This window comes from Lissotriton helveticus, chromosome 4_1 (assembly GCF_964261635.1).
Source record: "Lissotriton helveticus chromosome 4_1, aLisHel1.1, whole genome shotgun sequence".
Classification (NCBI taxonomy): Eukaryota; Metazoa; Chordata; class Amphibia; order Caudata; family Salamandridae; genus Lissotriton; species Lissotriton helveticus.
In genome coordinates, this window is record NC_136063.1 from 1493062269 (window position 1) to 1493078174 (window position 15906).

Sequence of the window (15906 nt, forward strand, 5' to 3'; positions counted from 1 at the left end):
TTTTTGTGTGGCATACTTCCGCTGTTGCTTAAGTCATCGCATCAGAGGTACTGCATCCTGTTTGCTCAATAATGAGGTCATCTAGTTAATTAATTCTGATAGTGTGAAGAGGACTGTGGGCATATATGGAGAAAGATAGTTTTTACTCACATACCATTGACCTATTTAATATAACATTCCTTGAGTCCTTTATTTAGGTTCTGAGAATGCCATACTGACTTTTCATAAATGCTGTGATCAACTTATGTAAAGAACAAGAGATATGAAATGGGTTTTATTCGAGAGTATGCTGATTTTCTACCACAGGGGTCACCAGTTATGTCAGCCTATCAGACAGACTAAACTTTTAATTAACTGTGAGTAACTGGGAAAGCTCATGCCAGCAAACAGTTGATGAAAACAGAGCCGCTTAGACTCCAATGTTTTGGAGATGTCGTCTTTAAATTTCCAACCCACACTGTTATGTTGTCTGACCCTTTTCTTTTTTTAGTAGTCTATGTGTGAGCATGTGTTACTAAAATGGAATTGACCAAGCCAGGCCCATAAAAGATGAAACATAACTAATCTATTGTGACCATCTCATCTGTCATTTCTGGATGCTAGACAGCTATATTACCTTACTCTAACAATGTTCTAGTAAGTGAATGCAAGGAGGAAAACCTTCTTGTAAATAGGTGCGCTATTTAATACATGAACCACAGTGGGATTCTTCTCGTGTGTAATTACTTTTATTTACTTGTAATCCTTAATCATATGTTTCCTTTTAGTTCCACTTTTCATTGATTATTTCATCTCATAATCATGTCAATTAAACATCATATTTCCATTTTATCATCAGCTTATCCACACCCAATGCATTTCGGGTCATATAAACAAGTTGACCCTTCGTCAGGGGTGTCCGGATCAGCAGTACAAGCATACAAGCTACTGCGTCTAGAGAGACACGAATGGAGATCTGCTGATCCGGACACCCCTGACGAAGGAAACAAACGCTGCAACGCTGCAACCCGCATCGCAGATTCACACCCTCACCAGTGGCTCTGTAGCTGCGGAGGCTACGGATGTCGACGCTGTCTTTTGTTTGTTGAGTGTGGGGCTTCTCGAGCAGGAGTTCCCTAGTAGTGGAGAGTGTCGGCTCCTGTGTCGGCTCGGGTCCGGTGGAGCCGCAGAGCAGCTTGAGGGAGAGGCGGCCCCCGGAGCGAGTGGGGAGTGTCCGGCCGGTAGCCTGCAAACGCACGGCAGCTGTGTACCAACGGTCGGCTCTTGGACAGAGAGCAGCAGAACGCCGCTGGTGAGAGCTCAAACGCTGCGGCAAGGACACCATCAGTGCAAAAGAATAATTTGGACATTGAAAACACATTGAAACGGTGAGCTACGCTGCGGGGGGAAAATAAAATAATTGGAGCTACACTCGTTTCTACAGTTGTATATTGCCTGTTACATGCACGGTGTTTTAGTGTGCATTGCAAAGTAAAACGCCCAATTTTTGGAAGTCTTTTTTTTAGAAAGAGAACCTGCTATCCATATTTGGAATTCCACCTTCAGCAGAATAGCAGTTAATTGGGCCAAAACCTAGAAATGGCACCCAAAAGAGGGCCAAAATCACGTATAGTGGATGAACCAGGGAGGAGTAAATCATTGGAGGGCTCTAAATCCCTGGAAGAGAGCCAGGAAAGTCATGCATCCTCTATGGATAACAGCAAGGGGAAACGCAAGAAAAGAAAAGTCAAAAGGGCAACGAAGAACGCCCAGAAGGCGAAAAGAGGTTGTAATCAAACAACTATGAAGCAGAAAGAGCCCATGGCAGCGTCAAAATCCATAAGGGAGTTTGTGGGGAAACATTACAAATCATTAAATCCAGCAATAACATTGGACTTAGATGGAGAAATAGTGGAAATTGGTGGGGAGAGTGGCGAAAATTCAGGCACGACAGTAGAAAAGCAAAGACAGATAGATAAGGGAGGACCCCGGGAAGAAGTTAACCTCGATACAGAAGAAGAAAGGGGGAACCCCAAATCCATAAACCAGACACTGCAGAGCCAAAACCACCATATTTCTGCGCCCCGACTATCATCCTCTCCAAAAATGTTCTCATTGTTGTCACCAGGGAACGAAGGACAAAGGGGAAATGAAGGCCAGAACCAGAGTTATGTTTGGGGAGGCGCGCCAGATCAATTTCAGCAGCACCTTACAATGCAAAAATCCCCACTACTTCAAGAGAGTTTAAGGACGGGACACCATGTAAATCCAATCAGGAACAACACACAGGATTCGGTGATCTCTGAAACCCCTACATCTTCATTGATGGATTTAATCCTGTTGCTTCAGAAGGCACTACAAGGAATCCTGGAAGTAACACTCTCGAACAACGGAGTGATGAAAGCACAGAAACAGCATTTAAAGAGAATTGAAGAAGAACTAGGGGAGATAAAGAGCCAAATGCCAAGTAGGTTAAGGCCAATCGACATAGCCTCACCCATTGAGGAATATGCCATGATAGTACCTGAAGAAGAAAGTATGGCAACTCCTGAAAAAACTCCCTATCCCGCAGAGCAAACGGCAAAGGACACTGTAGAGATTGTAGACAATGTTTATATCTCGAAAAGACCTATGCTGATAAAAAGACGGGGGGGGTATGTAGCACCTGGGGCCAGAAACAGGGCAGAAAAACCCAGGCAAACGAAACCTGCAGGAAAGAGAAAAGGGAAGAAAACAACGGGCGGGGGGGGGGGGGCAGTCAGGATTAAATGCCTCAGCGGCAACTTTTATATCACATAGTCAGACGAATGCAGAAACAAAACCACCAAAGACTCGGAGAGAACCAAGGAAAAAGCAGATACGCAAGGAGGCAACAGAGAAATCCCCCTCAACCCGCACAACGAAGCAGAAAGTACGGATAATCCCTGAACCGACCATCGTACAAAGGTCAGAAAACCCACAAGCACAAGATTTACCCGGCATGGGAAAGAAAGGATGGCATGCAGGACAATTGCCAGTCATCAGGAGCAGGAAATAAAGATGAACTTACATGAGAGAGACAATAACAAGTGGTTATTTCTGGACCTTTTACCACCCGGGAAGAAGCAAAAGTTGGCAAGAAAAATAAGCCCTCTGAATAGGGCACTGATTTTGTCCGCATTCGCAAAATGCGGTAGTTTGAAGGGGCTCGGGACAAAAGATCTTCAGCAGGTAGGCTTTGTAGAGAATAGAAACGGAAAGGAAATAACAAAAATCACCCTTTACTCAGACCTGATAAAAAGGGCAATCCAGAAAGCCTCAAACGAGATAAATCAACAGGGAATAAGGATTGTTCCTGAGAGCGAATTAAAAACCCCTAGAGACAATTCCTTTCTAAAACAGCACGCCGGGCTTCAGAAGAGACAAGTGATCCTCTACAGAGAAACAGAAGGCGATCGGGGTGATCTGAATGTTGTGATAGAAAATACAGGGAATGAATCCTCATGGGACAACTGTTCCCTATACAGTAACCCCAGGGGAGAATCCAACGACAATAACACCATGGATACGGAAGGAGTTGGCGGGTTAAGTGACGTAGAATAGGAGGGAGGGGGGTCGCAAGAACTAGGTCTCTTAACCTGGAATGTGAATGGGCTAGGCAATGAGCAAAAACGGGAATATATAAAGGAAATCATAAATAAAGTGGACATTGCCTGCCTCCAAGAGACCTGGCTATGCGACGAAACCCCAACCTTTGAAGGATATTTACAGTTACATCATCCGGCCACAAAGAAAAATCATGGGCGGCCCTCGGGAGGTTTATTGACTCTGGTATCAACAAAAGCAATGAGGGAAGTCAAACTGTTGAAAACAAAATGTAAATGGGTTCAATCAAGTAGAATAGAACTCCTGACGGTGGAACTGAATCAAAAAATGTTTATTTTAATGAATGTATATATGCAGTGGGATAATGGGGCGGAGTATGAAAGGGAGATGAGGTGTTTTAAAGAGGATGTAGACAGTACATTAGACAAATACCCCGCAGATATAATAATAATAGTGAGGGATTTTAATCACAAATTAAACCCAAAAAAGGTAGACATGTGGAACTGGGAACAGTTAGAGGTGTACGGTATAAACCCGGCTAGGTTTCCAGCTGGGGAGATCTCGAAGCAGGACTCAGAACTAGTAAATATGCTAGGAGGTAGGGGCCTTCATTGTATAAATGGTAGAATAGAGACAGACTCCCCAGCAGGAAAAACGTTTAATCTAGGGGAACAGAACTGCCCTATTGACTATATATTCCTGCAAGCCTGGAACTTCCCCCACATTAGGGGGTTTAAGATAGAACAAAAAGAGGTGAGTGATCACAAACTCCTTCGCCTAATAAAAGCAGGGGGTAAGAAATTGCAGAGAGATACTGCGATAAGCCAGGAGGTCGAGTATCCCAAACGGGCGAAGACACGACTAACTGACGAATATATGGAAAAATTGAAGGCTATGCAAATAAAAACGGCACCTGAAAACTTTGAGAATAAAAACCTGGAATGGTTTATAGGAAAATTAGAAGAAATTGTCCAATGCCTAAGATTACAATTAAATAGGGAGAAACTTAAAAGGGTACAACAGATAAACCGAGGTAAAGGGTTCTCGGTGGCGTGCCAATCCAAGAAAAAGGAGATACGAGCATTACAAAGAAGGCAAAAAAAGAATTTCACACAAGAGAGACAGGTACAGTTATTAAAACTGAAAAAAGAACTCAAAGTAATGGTAAAAAACGCTAAAAGGATATATAAAGAGAAATGTTGGTTAGATCTGTTAGAAGCCATAGAGGATAAAAATTTAAGGCAATTTTGGAAACTAGTAAAGGCAGCAGCCGGGACAGCAGACGGAGAATTAAACTGCGTGGTGAGTGAGGCCGCATGGGAAAAGTACATAAGGGAACTATACGGGGCAAGAACTCCCAGAGAGGATGTGGAGGCCAAAATATGGCAAGAAATCTCAGAAGATCTAATAGCCAAATTTAACGGAGAACAAGTAGAGCTTACAATAAAAGAACTTAAGCTAACCTGGGCAGCAGGCCCAGACAATCTCCCCGCAATAATATTAAAGCCGGAGGTTAAATCGTGGGCAAGATTTCTTGCAAAGATGTTCCAGGTTGTTTTAAAAGAAGGCGTAATGCCATCTACCTGGAAGGGTGCCATAATCAGGCCAATCCACAAGAAAGGGAGCAAAGAGGAGCCACAAAATTACCGGCTGATCAACCTACTAGACGTAGGAGAGAAAGTATTCTCTAAAATTGTTCTGAAACAACTGAACGAATGGGTTGAAGAGTTCCAAATTGTACCCACAGAACAGGGTGGCTTTAGAGCAGGTCACTCTACAATAGATCACGGATTTGCTCTATGGGCTATGGCTAGGAAGTCGACGGAACAAAACGGCAAGCTATGCTGTTGTTTCATCGACTTCCGAGCAGCCTTTGATTCTGTAGATCGGGCTTGCCTGTGGGATACTCTAAAGAGGTTAAAGATTCCTAAAGATCTCCTCATAATAATAAAGGAACTGCATAGAGAAAACTGGGGGCAAGTTATCAAGGATACCGTGGGTTCTCTGACCCCAAAAATACCCATCGACAATGGATTAAGGCAGGGCTGTGTGCTGGCCCCACAGCTTTTTTCTATTTTTCTGTCAGATCTCCCGGCATATTTAGAGGTGGAGGGTAGTGCCAGCCCTAAAATGGACGGGAATAAGGTATCCTGCCTATTGTACGCGGACGATCTGGTAATAGTGGACCAGACCGAGAGGGGTCTCCAAAGAAAGCTTAATGCTTTTAAAACATATTGTGCTAGTAAATTCCTAACTATCAACATAGACAAAACTAAAACCTTATGTTTTGGGAAAAAGATAAGCAGGTACGGTTGGTACATAGGTGATCTCAAACTGGAGACAGTCAATGAGTACCGATACCTGGGTATATGGTTCGATAGGGCTCTAAATTGGAATACCCACCTGGAAACACAAAAAGCAAAGGCACTCTCCTCCATATGCGGTCTAAAAAGGTTTAATGGGGACTATGGAGTGATGTCACACCGACCAATGCTTAGAGCTTTTGATGCAATGATTCCCTCCCAAGTCCTGTACGGAGCAGAGATCCTTTATTTGAGCGGTAAGGGATCCTGGGACGTGATAGAGGGGAAATGCATAAAAAGGCTCTTATCCCTTCCTCAATCCTCTATGATACAAGCCATAAGAACAGAAATAGGCACAAAGTCCTGGGTGATTCAAACTCAGATGGCTGTAATCAGATTTTGGAAGAGACTGGAAGATCCAGAAAGGCAAAAAGTAGCACACTGGTGCCGTAAAGAAATTCAGAAAAGTGAGCTAAAATGGGCAAAGGTCAGTAGGGAAAAATTGATGGGAACTTGTAAAGTATTGAAGATTGATGTAGACCTGGAAACGTACCAAGTCCTCAGTACCAGAGGTGAGCTGAAGCAAAGGGGGAAAGAATGTTCTAGACGGAGTGATATAGAATATTTAGCTAAGAAAAAATCAGTAGCGCATATGTTAAACGCTTGGTCTAATGAAAATTGGTTCCCCTACCTAGACATTTTACCCAACCGGGGGTATAGGCAAGAGATCCTGAGACTACGGATTGGGATTAACCCATGGCTAATAAACAGAGAGCTTAAAACAAAAATGTTAGACCAGCAAGGTCTCTGCAGGTGTGAGTTGGGAACTAAAGGAGACCTGTTACATATCTTGCTAGACTGTTTGTCACTCTTAGATCAGAGAAAATTGTGGCTGCGCCCAGTATTTTTAAAACATGATATAAAAACAAGGACGCAGGCAGCCAGTATTTTAACAGAAATCCCTTCCATTGATATTGTAATTGCCCTGGGGAAATTCATAAAGGGAGCAATGAGTGCATCGAGAATCCAGGAATAATTCGTAGTACTGTATGAAATTTTAGTTCAACTAAATTGCTTGTAGGGGTAAGAAAATGAATAGGCTTTTATTATGTAAATACAGGTTTTAAGAAATGTCATTTTTAGTGGTAGTCTGTATTTTTGATAATGGTGTGTAGGTTTTTTTTTAACTGACTAACTTAAAAAAAAAGGTTTTATGATTTTACTGTGCATACTCCATTCTGTATTATATTCATTGCATTGTTTAAAGACTATGGTCATAATAAACATACATTTTGACTTGACTGGCATTGGGTGTGGATAAGCTGATGATAACATGGAAATATGATGTTTAATTGACATGATTATGAGATGAAATAATCAATGAAAAGTGGAACTAAAAGGAAACATATGATTAAGGATTACAAGTAAATAAAAGTAATTACACACGAGAAGAATCCCAATGTGGTTCATGTATTAAATAGCGCACCTATTTACAAGAAGGTTTTCCTCCTTGCAACACTATTTGAGTTTCATAAAGACACGGAAGGACGCCGTGTGACATAGGTTGCGCCAACACGAAAGTAGATAATCAAAGATTGAGTGTGTCACTCGAGTGCACGGGGATAATATTGAAATACTAGTAAGTGAATGTCCACATCAGGACCCCTTGTTAGTGCAGTTATCTCTTTATAATTTTGCTGTCTCAGGAATTGGAAAGGGATGCAAAGGAGAGAAGATGCTATGCCAGGTAAGGTTCAATAATTTTTGCAACTCAAGGTAAAGTGATATTTTGATACCTTTGCCCTTTATGGGGGACGTGCAGCTTTGCTCTTACACCTCATCTGCTTGTGGTGCTCTGAGAGGCTGATTAGCCCAGCGCAGTCCTAAATCCACCCATCTATCAATGTAAACAAATTAATTTACAAAGTCCTCTGTACCCTGAAAGCTTGGCATAGATCTGATACTTCTTGACGCACATTGGACAGCCTTTCGCTAATGCAAGCCAGAGTCAATCATCTGTTTTACTATAACAAATACACTGAGATTTAATCTTAAAACTTCATTTTTTAATTAACATATATTCAAAGATTGAGTATTTAGAAGCGCAGAAATACTTTAAACTAAATTTCATATACGAGGCACACTGTGCGTATATTTTCCCAAAAAGCGATGAAAACTAATTTAAGAATAAATGCCTAAATTCGTGAAAATGTGAAAGTACTTGCAGCTTTTTTGTTTCCAAAATAACACTACTGGGCGCTGATCTCATCTTAAAACACAACGCCGGGAAACAACTACATAAGCTTCTAGCAATGTGCAGGCAGAATCAACAACACACAAATTTTAAAAGCAGTGATTAAATCCCCACTATGCCCTGCGTGTTCTTGTAATGATTGACTTGTCACACAAGAGTAGTTAACAGCAAAAAACTCAAGGGTAGCTTGGCTGCTCTCGGGTTATAATTATAAACGCGTAGGGCAAGCTTTTGTTTCTGCAGATGGAATTTCAAACAATTTCTTAACACGGTTCATATCTAAAAGGAGAGGCAGGAGACCAACTAAATATTCCAACAAGTTAATTTTTGGGTCGTGAACAAAAAATATTGTTAACAGGCGCACTCTTTCTTCCTCTGGACAATTGGTATCAGCTGCAGATGGAAAAAGGACCTGCCAGAGAACAGACCCCATCAGCAGGAGCATCAAAGAAAACCCAAGAGACGTTGAGTGGACTTGAGTTTGGTGTTTTCTTTACAGCAGTGGTTGTAATGCGGCAGCCGCCATTACAGCTGTCACTGGCCTACTCAAGAGCTTCAGAAAACACATGATGGAAGGTTCCGCTGAAAAGACCTTTGTAGTATCGATAGGTCTCCATTGTACGTGAACTGACCATATTTATGAAAAAAAAACATCCAGGGGGCCTACAGTTGCTTTAGGATCCGCGGAATGGGTGGGTTGACAAATACCAAGGTTGCCTCTTGATTCTACCTTATGAATATTTCTCCCCCCCATCTTACACTTCCTGTTTATCTCATATTGCAGATTTCTCCTAATCCCTGCTTTCTTCTTTTCTAACTATTCAACTATCTTTCAGTTCTGCCGTCCTTATTGCTTTTTTGCCTTTCTCTCTCTCTCTCGCTTTAGGTCAAAACCTGATCAAGAAAAATCAGTCCCGGTCTCTAAAAATCAAAAGACACCACCGGCAATTGTAGGCACAAATTATGCACTAAGTGTGCACTCTTTTCCTTGTTAATTGGCACATGTACTTATTAAAGTTTTAATATCTTTCACTTGTTGGTGTATGACAAGCTTGAAGGACAAATCTATACATACATATAAATATTACCAAACACACAAAGAGCACCCTTGTGAGAGAGGCCACAGGAACGTTATTTCAGCGAATTTATTGGCAGCAGCTAGGGCATGCAGAAATGCAGGTAAGTTCAAACAAGAGTTCTTGACTTGGCCAAACGCGTTTCGAGAATCCCAGTTCCCTTTCTCAATGGCAACAAAGTCCCGCAATCACCATCTTGCTTTACTTGCACTGAATATATCATTAGGACTGCCTCAGTGGGCGGAGCCAATTGCCCATTGGCCTTCTGGTCCCAGTAGTGCAAGTCAGTAACTGCTACAGTGAGCGCTTTCCGGTGAAATGCAGTCATTAAAATTAATAAATCCCCAAGTGGGTCGCAGAACCACCGGCTTACTTCTGCTGGCCGTGTTACAAGCTGCAGCTACGCTCGTTGCTCCCGATATGAAGATGACGCCGCTGGCTGACATCACGGGTCCGCTTGGATCAAGGTCACAGCGGTGACCGAAATGCGTCATGGCAAGCTGGAGCGGTTGTGAACAAACTGAAGTTATTGCACTGAAGTGCAGTCTGTACCCTTTCTTTCCTGTTGGAATATGTAACATTTGGGAACATGGTTACTGGATATATATATCCATATCCAAAGTTGGCTTGATCACAAGCCTCTTCCACAGCAGGCTCACGGCAGAGGTAGCCACCCCCATAAATCCAAGACAAACACAATGCGTGCTTCCTATTATCAAAGGCGACAAAAACATCGGAGCCGTGGCCTCTATTCCAAGTGTGATTTATTAGTCAACACTACGATATATATATATATATCCCAAACATCTCCTCCAAAAGAAAGAGCAGAGGCCTCATGGGGGACTGGTCGAAAACACCTTTATTGAAATGAATGTGGCAAAATGCATTTCGGCCCTTAACTGGCCTTCTTCGGATGCCTAAGTGTCAGGAGGCATATGAACACGTTGATTTGAATGTCCAGCAACTTCCCCATTGGAGGGGACCCGCTTCGCCCCCTCACCAAGTGCTTGCTCATCCACCCGTACTTCGTAGGAACTAGGGGTCCCAGGATGGATCTATACTCCTGGTAGGTGCTGCGGGTCAGGGGGGGGGTTTAGGGGGTTGGATGGGGGGGGGGCTTTGCAGTCCAAGTGGAATCGCGGGGTGCCGGGCAAATGATGGTGATACAAAGTTGCCAATTTCCTGCTTGTGTGGTCTCGGGTCCCCAAACACCGCTTCAGCCCCGCATTCCAGGCAATCAATTACGTTGGAGGCAGGAGTGACAATGCAACCCGCCCTATGTATCGCCGCCGTCTGATGTTCTGGAAACTGAGGCGGGCCGCCGACCTTCCGATACCTTGGAGTCCAAACAATTCTGCAGACGCAGCCGCCAGCAATATATATATATATATATATAGGTCGATAGGCTTCTAAATTCTATACTTATTTTTTGGGAAATAAATTAATGGTCATTCCTGTACTACAGGGCACATGCCTGGCAAAACCTTCTGGCCAGAAAATTAATCCATCTGCAGCTTTTTCATGGTCATTAGTGCACTTGATTTACAGATTGTTTGAAGGTAGTGGATACTCCAAAAAGTCATACTTTTGTAGGTATTTACCAACATTGTCAATGTTTTTAATGTTTTATTTGCACACTAAAAGTTACTCCTAAAAGAAAGAGTTTGGCACAAATATGGGACAACATCCCCTTATACTTCTTTCTGTGGATGTAAAAGAAGGTGCTTCTCCATGCGGAAAGGCATCTTACAGGTAGAGATTTCCTGTTTTAAAGTTATATGCACAAATACACATATCCAACCCTGTAGATTTTCCAAAGTCCACTTAGGTTTTCAAATCTACAAAGAAAAGAATTTAGGGACCATGGTTAATTTCTCATTAAACCATCAGACCTGTCTGGTCTAATAAGGTCCTTCAGAATTCCACCCACCCATCAAAGTCTAGAGACTGAAAGCTCCAATATCGGTTGGTTGCCACTAGAAGTGCTATGTTCCTAGGAGCGGATTTCTGCAACCAGTGTTTAGCCTTACTTTAGAAGTCACGGTGTAGTTCACCTTGACATTTCAATTAAAACAGCTGTTCTGGGAGAGACCACGTGCAACGTTTACCACCCATCTAATCTATTCTGCCCGGTTGTTATGACATTCTGCTCTTATTTGAATTCAATGTCAAATGCAATTCACATGCTTGAGCACTAGTGTGATTTTTGCTCTGAGAGGGTCCTGTTCACAAACCTACTTACACACCCAAATAGCTTCATTTATTAGAAAGAATTACCATTCCTGATTCACAAAATCAGGAATAGTTTAGTTTACATGGAAATGTCACCAGAACGATGGATTTTACTGTGCAAAAACATCTTTCCAGGTGCGGGTTTATTGCTATTTCTGGGTGAATCCACGAACAGAAGTTAGGGAAAATTCTCAAGCTAGTAGGTTTACAGGTAGTCAATAATGTTTTGCAGGTAGTCACTCTTCCTTGCTGAACACTTCTGGATCTACTCCTGCCAAGAACAGGAGTAAATCTTTTTCATGGTGGGCGTAGGGAGGGCAATGGCTGGGGAAGTAAGAGTGAAGAGCAAGGACTTACCAACAAAAATGTTTTCCTGAGAAGAAACACAAACATTTTTAAACTTCAAATGCTCTACTGCACCCCTTTACCCTGTCACATTTCTGTATGTGTATATGGTCATGTATGTGACTACCTCTGGGAATCTCTGCCAGTTGCCAGCTCCCAGGGGCCGGTAAAGATACAAGTCAGCCAACAGTTAAATATATATATATATATATATTTTTTTTAAATTTTTTTTTCACTGAAAATAGTGAATGTAATAGTGTATGAAAAGGTGTATGTGATTGTCACGTGGATGATGTCATCAGTGATGTCATCAGTGATGTCATCAGTGATGCCACTGACCATGTCATGAATGATCTAATATGTGACATCATCAGCAGTGGATTGCGGGTGCGCGAAATATAGTTAGTACAACTAACTATATAGGAGCAATTTCAATGGTTTTGTATGAGTAAAATGTCCAGCTAACTATAACACCACTAAAACTTATAGTTTTTTGAGTGAATTTCAAAGGTTTTTTAAAAGCTAATTCCTAACTATATAATTCCTGAAACCTATGGTTTTTTCAGTGAATTTCAAAGGTTTTTTAAAATGCTAATTCCTAACTATATAAGGCCTGAAACCTATGGTTTTTTCAGTGAATTTCAAAGGTTTTTTAAATGCTAATTCCTAACTATATAAGGCCTGAAGCCTATGTTTTTTTCAGTGAATTCGCAAGGTTTTTTTAAATGCTAATTTCTAACTATATAAGGCCTGAAACCTATGGTTTTTTCAGTGAATTGCAAAGGTTTTTTAAATGCTAATTCCTAACTATATAAGGCCTGAAACCTATGGTTTTTTCAGTGAATTTCAAAGGTTTTTTAAATGCTAATTCTATCAGCGGATACCTTTTAAATATATTAATATTCTAGTGGGACCACCTGAGCAGCCCTAAGGGGTCAGGGTGTTTCTACCCTGCCCCCTTTTTGTGTTCTACACGTTTGTTTTTCTGCTTTCTTGTGCCTAATTCCTAACTATATAAGGCCTGAAACCTATGTTTTTTTCAGTGAATTTAGGTGTGCTATACTTTTGTCATAAGTAAGACTGTTAGCGCTCTAGTTGTTCTTTAGAACACTCTGGGACATTCTGTCATTGGGCTATAGTTGGGCTACATCTGGCTGATATTTGGACTACATTTGTTTTTTTTGTCTCTGGTGGCCATCTTTGGGCTACATTGGGCTACATTTGGGCTCTAACATATATATAGCCCAATGTAGCCCAATATATATTTTTTCAAAGTTAATTTTCGTAAAAACCACTGGAGCATATATCTTGAGACATAGCAAAGGCACGTCGGGCTACCAGTCCCTACAATTTTGCCAAGTTTGGTGGAAAACCATTCAGCCGTTCGGGCTAAAAGTGAGTCCAACCGCCCTATGGAAATTAACATGGAGAAAACACGTTTTGGGACCCCCCTTTTATCTCGGCCCCCGCTTGACGGATCCCCCCAAACTTTCAGGGAAGGACCGGAGCGCCGCGAGGCAAAGTTAAGGAAAATTTCAGGAAGATTCCTCAACCGGCGCCAAAGTTATTCCCAATAGAATGTTGCAATTTCCCTATGGAAAACAATTCTAACTATATATACCTACTGGCTATCGCCAGTAGGTAATATATATATATATATATATATATATATATATATATATATATATATATATATATATATATATATATATATATTTATATATATATATATGTTCCACCAGTTGCCCGAAAGCTTCCAGAGGGCACTCCCAGCATGCCTACCCTCCGGTCTGTTAGTCCCAACTTGCTCCAAAATGCTGGTAAATATTATTTCCTGCCAACGCGTTTCGAGGCGAAAAGCCTCTTCATCATGGGCTGCTATAACAAATGCAAAGAAGACTCGCTTTCCTTTAAGTTCTTTTGCGGCATGTTGATTTATTTAATAACCCTCAGGTGGGTCACGTTCAGCCAGTGATACTCGTGATGCCTTGTGGGACATGTGGTCTTTTGATGCGAGTATACAGTCACTCTTTGGTAAGTTCTGTGCACAATGTTCAATGTGCTTCATCATTGGGTTTCCACTGGGGAGACCGAATGTTCCCCCAGTGTGCTACAACGCCTGTTTTTTTTTTTTAAACATATGCTAGACATCATGCACACACCCTTCCACTATGGTTTACTGTGGGTGTGTGTGGTGCCAGGCAGCCCTAAGTGCACCAGTGAAGGGGGAGAGAGAAACAGCACCATAGCTCAGTAGCTCTGTTCTGCTCTCTCCCTTTGGTACAATGCAGCACAGCAAGTTTGGTTGCTTAGCTGTGTTGCATGAAATCTTAGTACATTTTCCTAATGTAACTTTGATTTACCTCTTCTGTACATTGCAATCTTATTTGTATCCTTAAAATAACATATACTGTTACAAAGTCAATAATGGACGTAAACATCAGACTAGGAATACAAATCAGTGTAAAGACCTGTTGAAACGTTAGGTACAGCCCGCAAAACTATAAACTATGGAAATCACCTACTCTTAACAAATGACAACAGGGTGCCCCTGAATCTAACAGAGAGAAAAACTCAAATAAAAGAAGAAAAGTCAATTAAACAAACATGAATTAAAAAATGAAGTTACAATCAAAATTAAGGCAACTATTATTTACCTGCAACCCCTATTCCCCAAGAACTCAAATATGATTTATTGAACCCCACACACTACCTTCTTCAATGAATCCCAATGAATGATGTCTTGTATATTTACTGATTAATCAAGTCGAAGAATTGGGTCCATTTTTTTTATCCGAAAATATATTCGTACATTAATTAAAGTATTTACTTCCACATATATACTGCAAACAGAATTGCCTAAAGGTGCATCCAATTTTTCGTCGGAGGAGTGAGAGATAGTGATTTTCTTAGGACCAAACAATGAGATGTAGTTTGCATTCCAACTAAGGTCTCCTGGTTCTGGGTCTTTTAAAATACCTGACTATATGGATCTAAAACCTGGGCCAGCCCCTGCGCTGCTACCACCTGAGCACACTGTTCAAATAGAAACATCTTAGGAACTTCACCGTTTTCACTATTAATGGATTTTGCACAGTCCGAACATTGTGAAACTGCTTAACAAGTAAATGGAAGAAGAATGTCAAAGTCCTACCTGTATTGGTTCTCCTTTAAAACCTGGTAGACAGTGATGATGAATGTTTGGTTTTCAAAATTCCCTGAGACGCAGTCCTTGTAAATTCTAAACTCGGCTGCTGTTACGGCTTCGCCCTCTGGAATCTGGGACAGGTTGAACTTGAATTCTTTGTGATGCCGATGCTGAGGTGAAAATTCCTTGTCATACTCAACTGCAGCAAAAGAGACAAAAACATTATTTTAGCACCATAAGAACAAGCTTGATCTACTTCTTGAAGTCATAACTATGGTTATTATGGAGGTATGCGTACAAACATATGAGGAATATCCTTTTGGCTACTGTTGTTATGCTTTCTACCTTAGGTGCATAGCATGACCAGCTCAACATAAACATCCGTCAGCATATATGTTCTGGTCATTCGGCCTAGTGTTAAAAGTCACATACGTGCCATGTCACCCGAAGCTTTTGAGAGACTTGGATTTACTAAGACAGGGAGCTCCGCCTTACTCTGGTCTATTCCAAGCCACATTCCTGCGATGAGCTTCAAATTTACAAGAAAACATGTCAGGGATTGTTTTTGGTTATCCTGTGTTCACTTGGAAACCCTACCAGTGGGGAGAGGATGTGGCATAATGTCCAGAGATGCCGATTTTGGAAATGGGGAACAAGGTTTGAGTCTCGGTGTAGGCTCAACATCGTGCGATTCTGGGTAAATCACTTAACCCCCCCTGTGTCTACAAAAAATTAATGTGTCCTTAACTGGTGCTCATGAAAAGCACTCCAAATCCTTTGGGTTAAGTTCATACTATAAGCCCTAATCCAATCTCTGTAATACATTACTTCAAATGGGGAGTTCTGATGTCATGTTCTGGCTTGAAGTGAGCGGCACAGTATTACTTTATTCCCTTTTTTGTTAAGGCACTGGGTGGTGGGATGTGGGCGGTTAAGTGATTTCCCCAGGATCCCAAGCTGTTGAGCTGAGGTCAGGATGCTCTG

General features: G+C 41.6%; 1 protein-coding gene across 1 annotated transcript in view; it reads right to left on the reverse strand.

Moving 5' to 3' along the window:
• The window catches only part of BMP6 (bone morphogenetic protein 6), a 519633-nt gene that overhangs the window by 150166 nt on the left and 353561 nt on the right, over window positions 1-15906 (reverse strand). The window contains exon 2 of the mRNA XM_078688085.1: window positions 14929-15121. Within this exon, the coding sequence (XP_078544211.1) occupies window positions 14929-15121 (193 nt within the window). The remainder of the gene's footprint in view (window positions 1-14928; window positions 15122-15906) is intronic.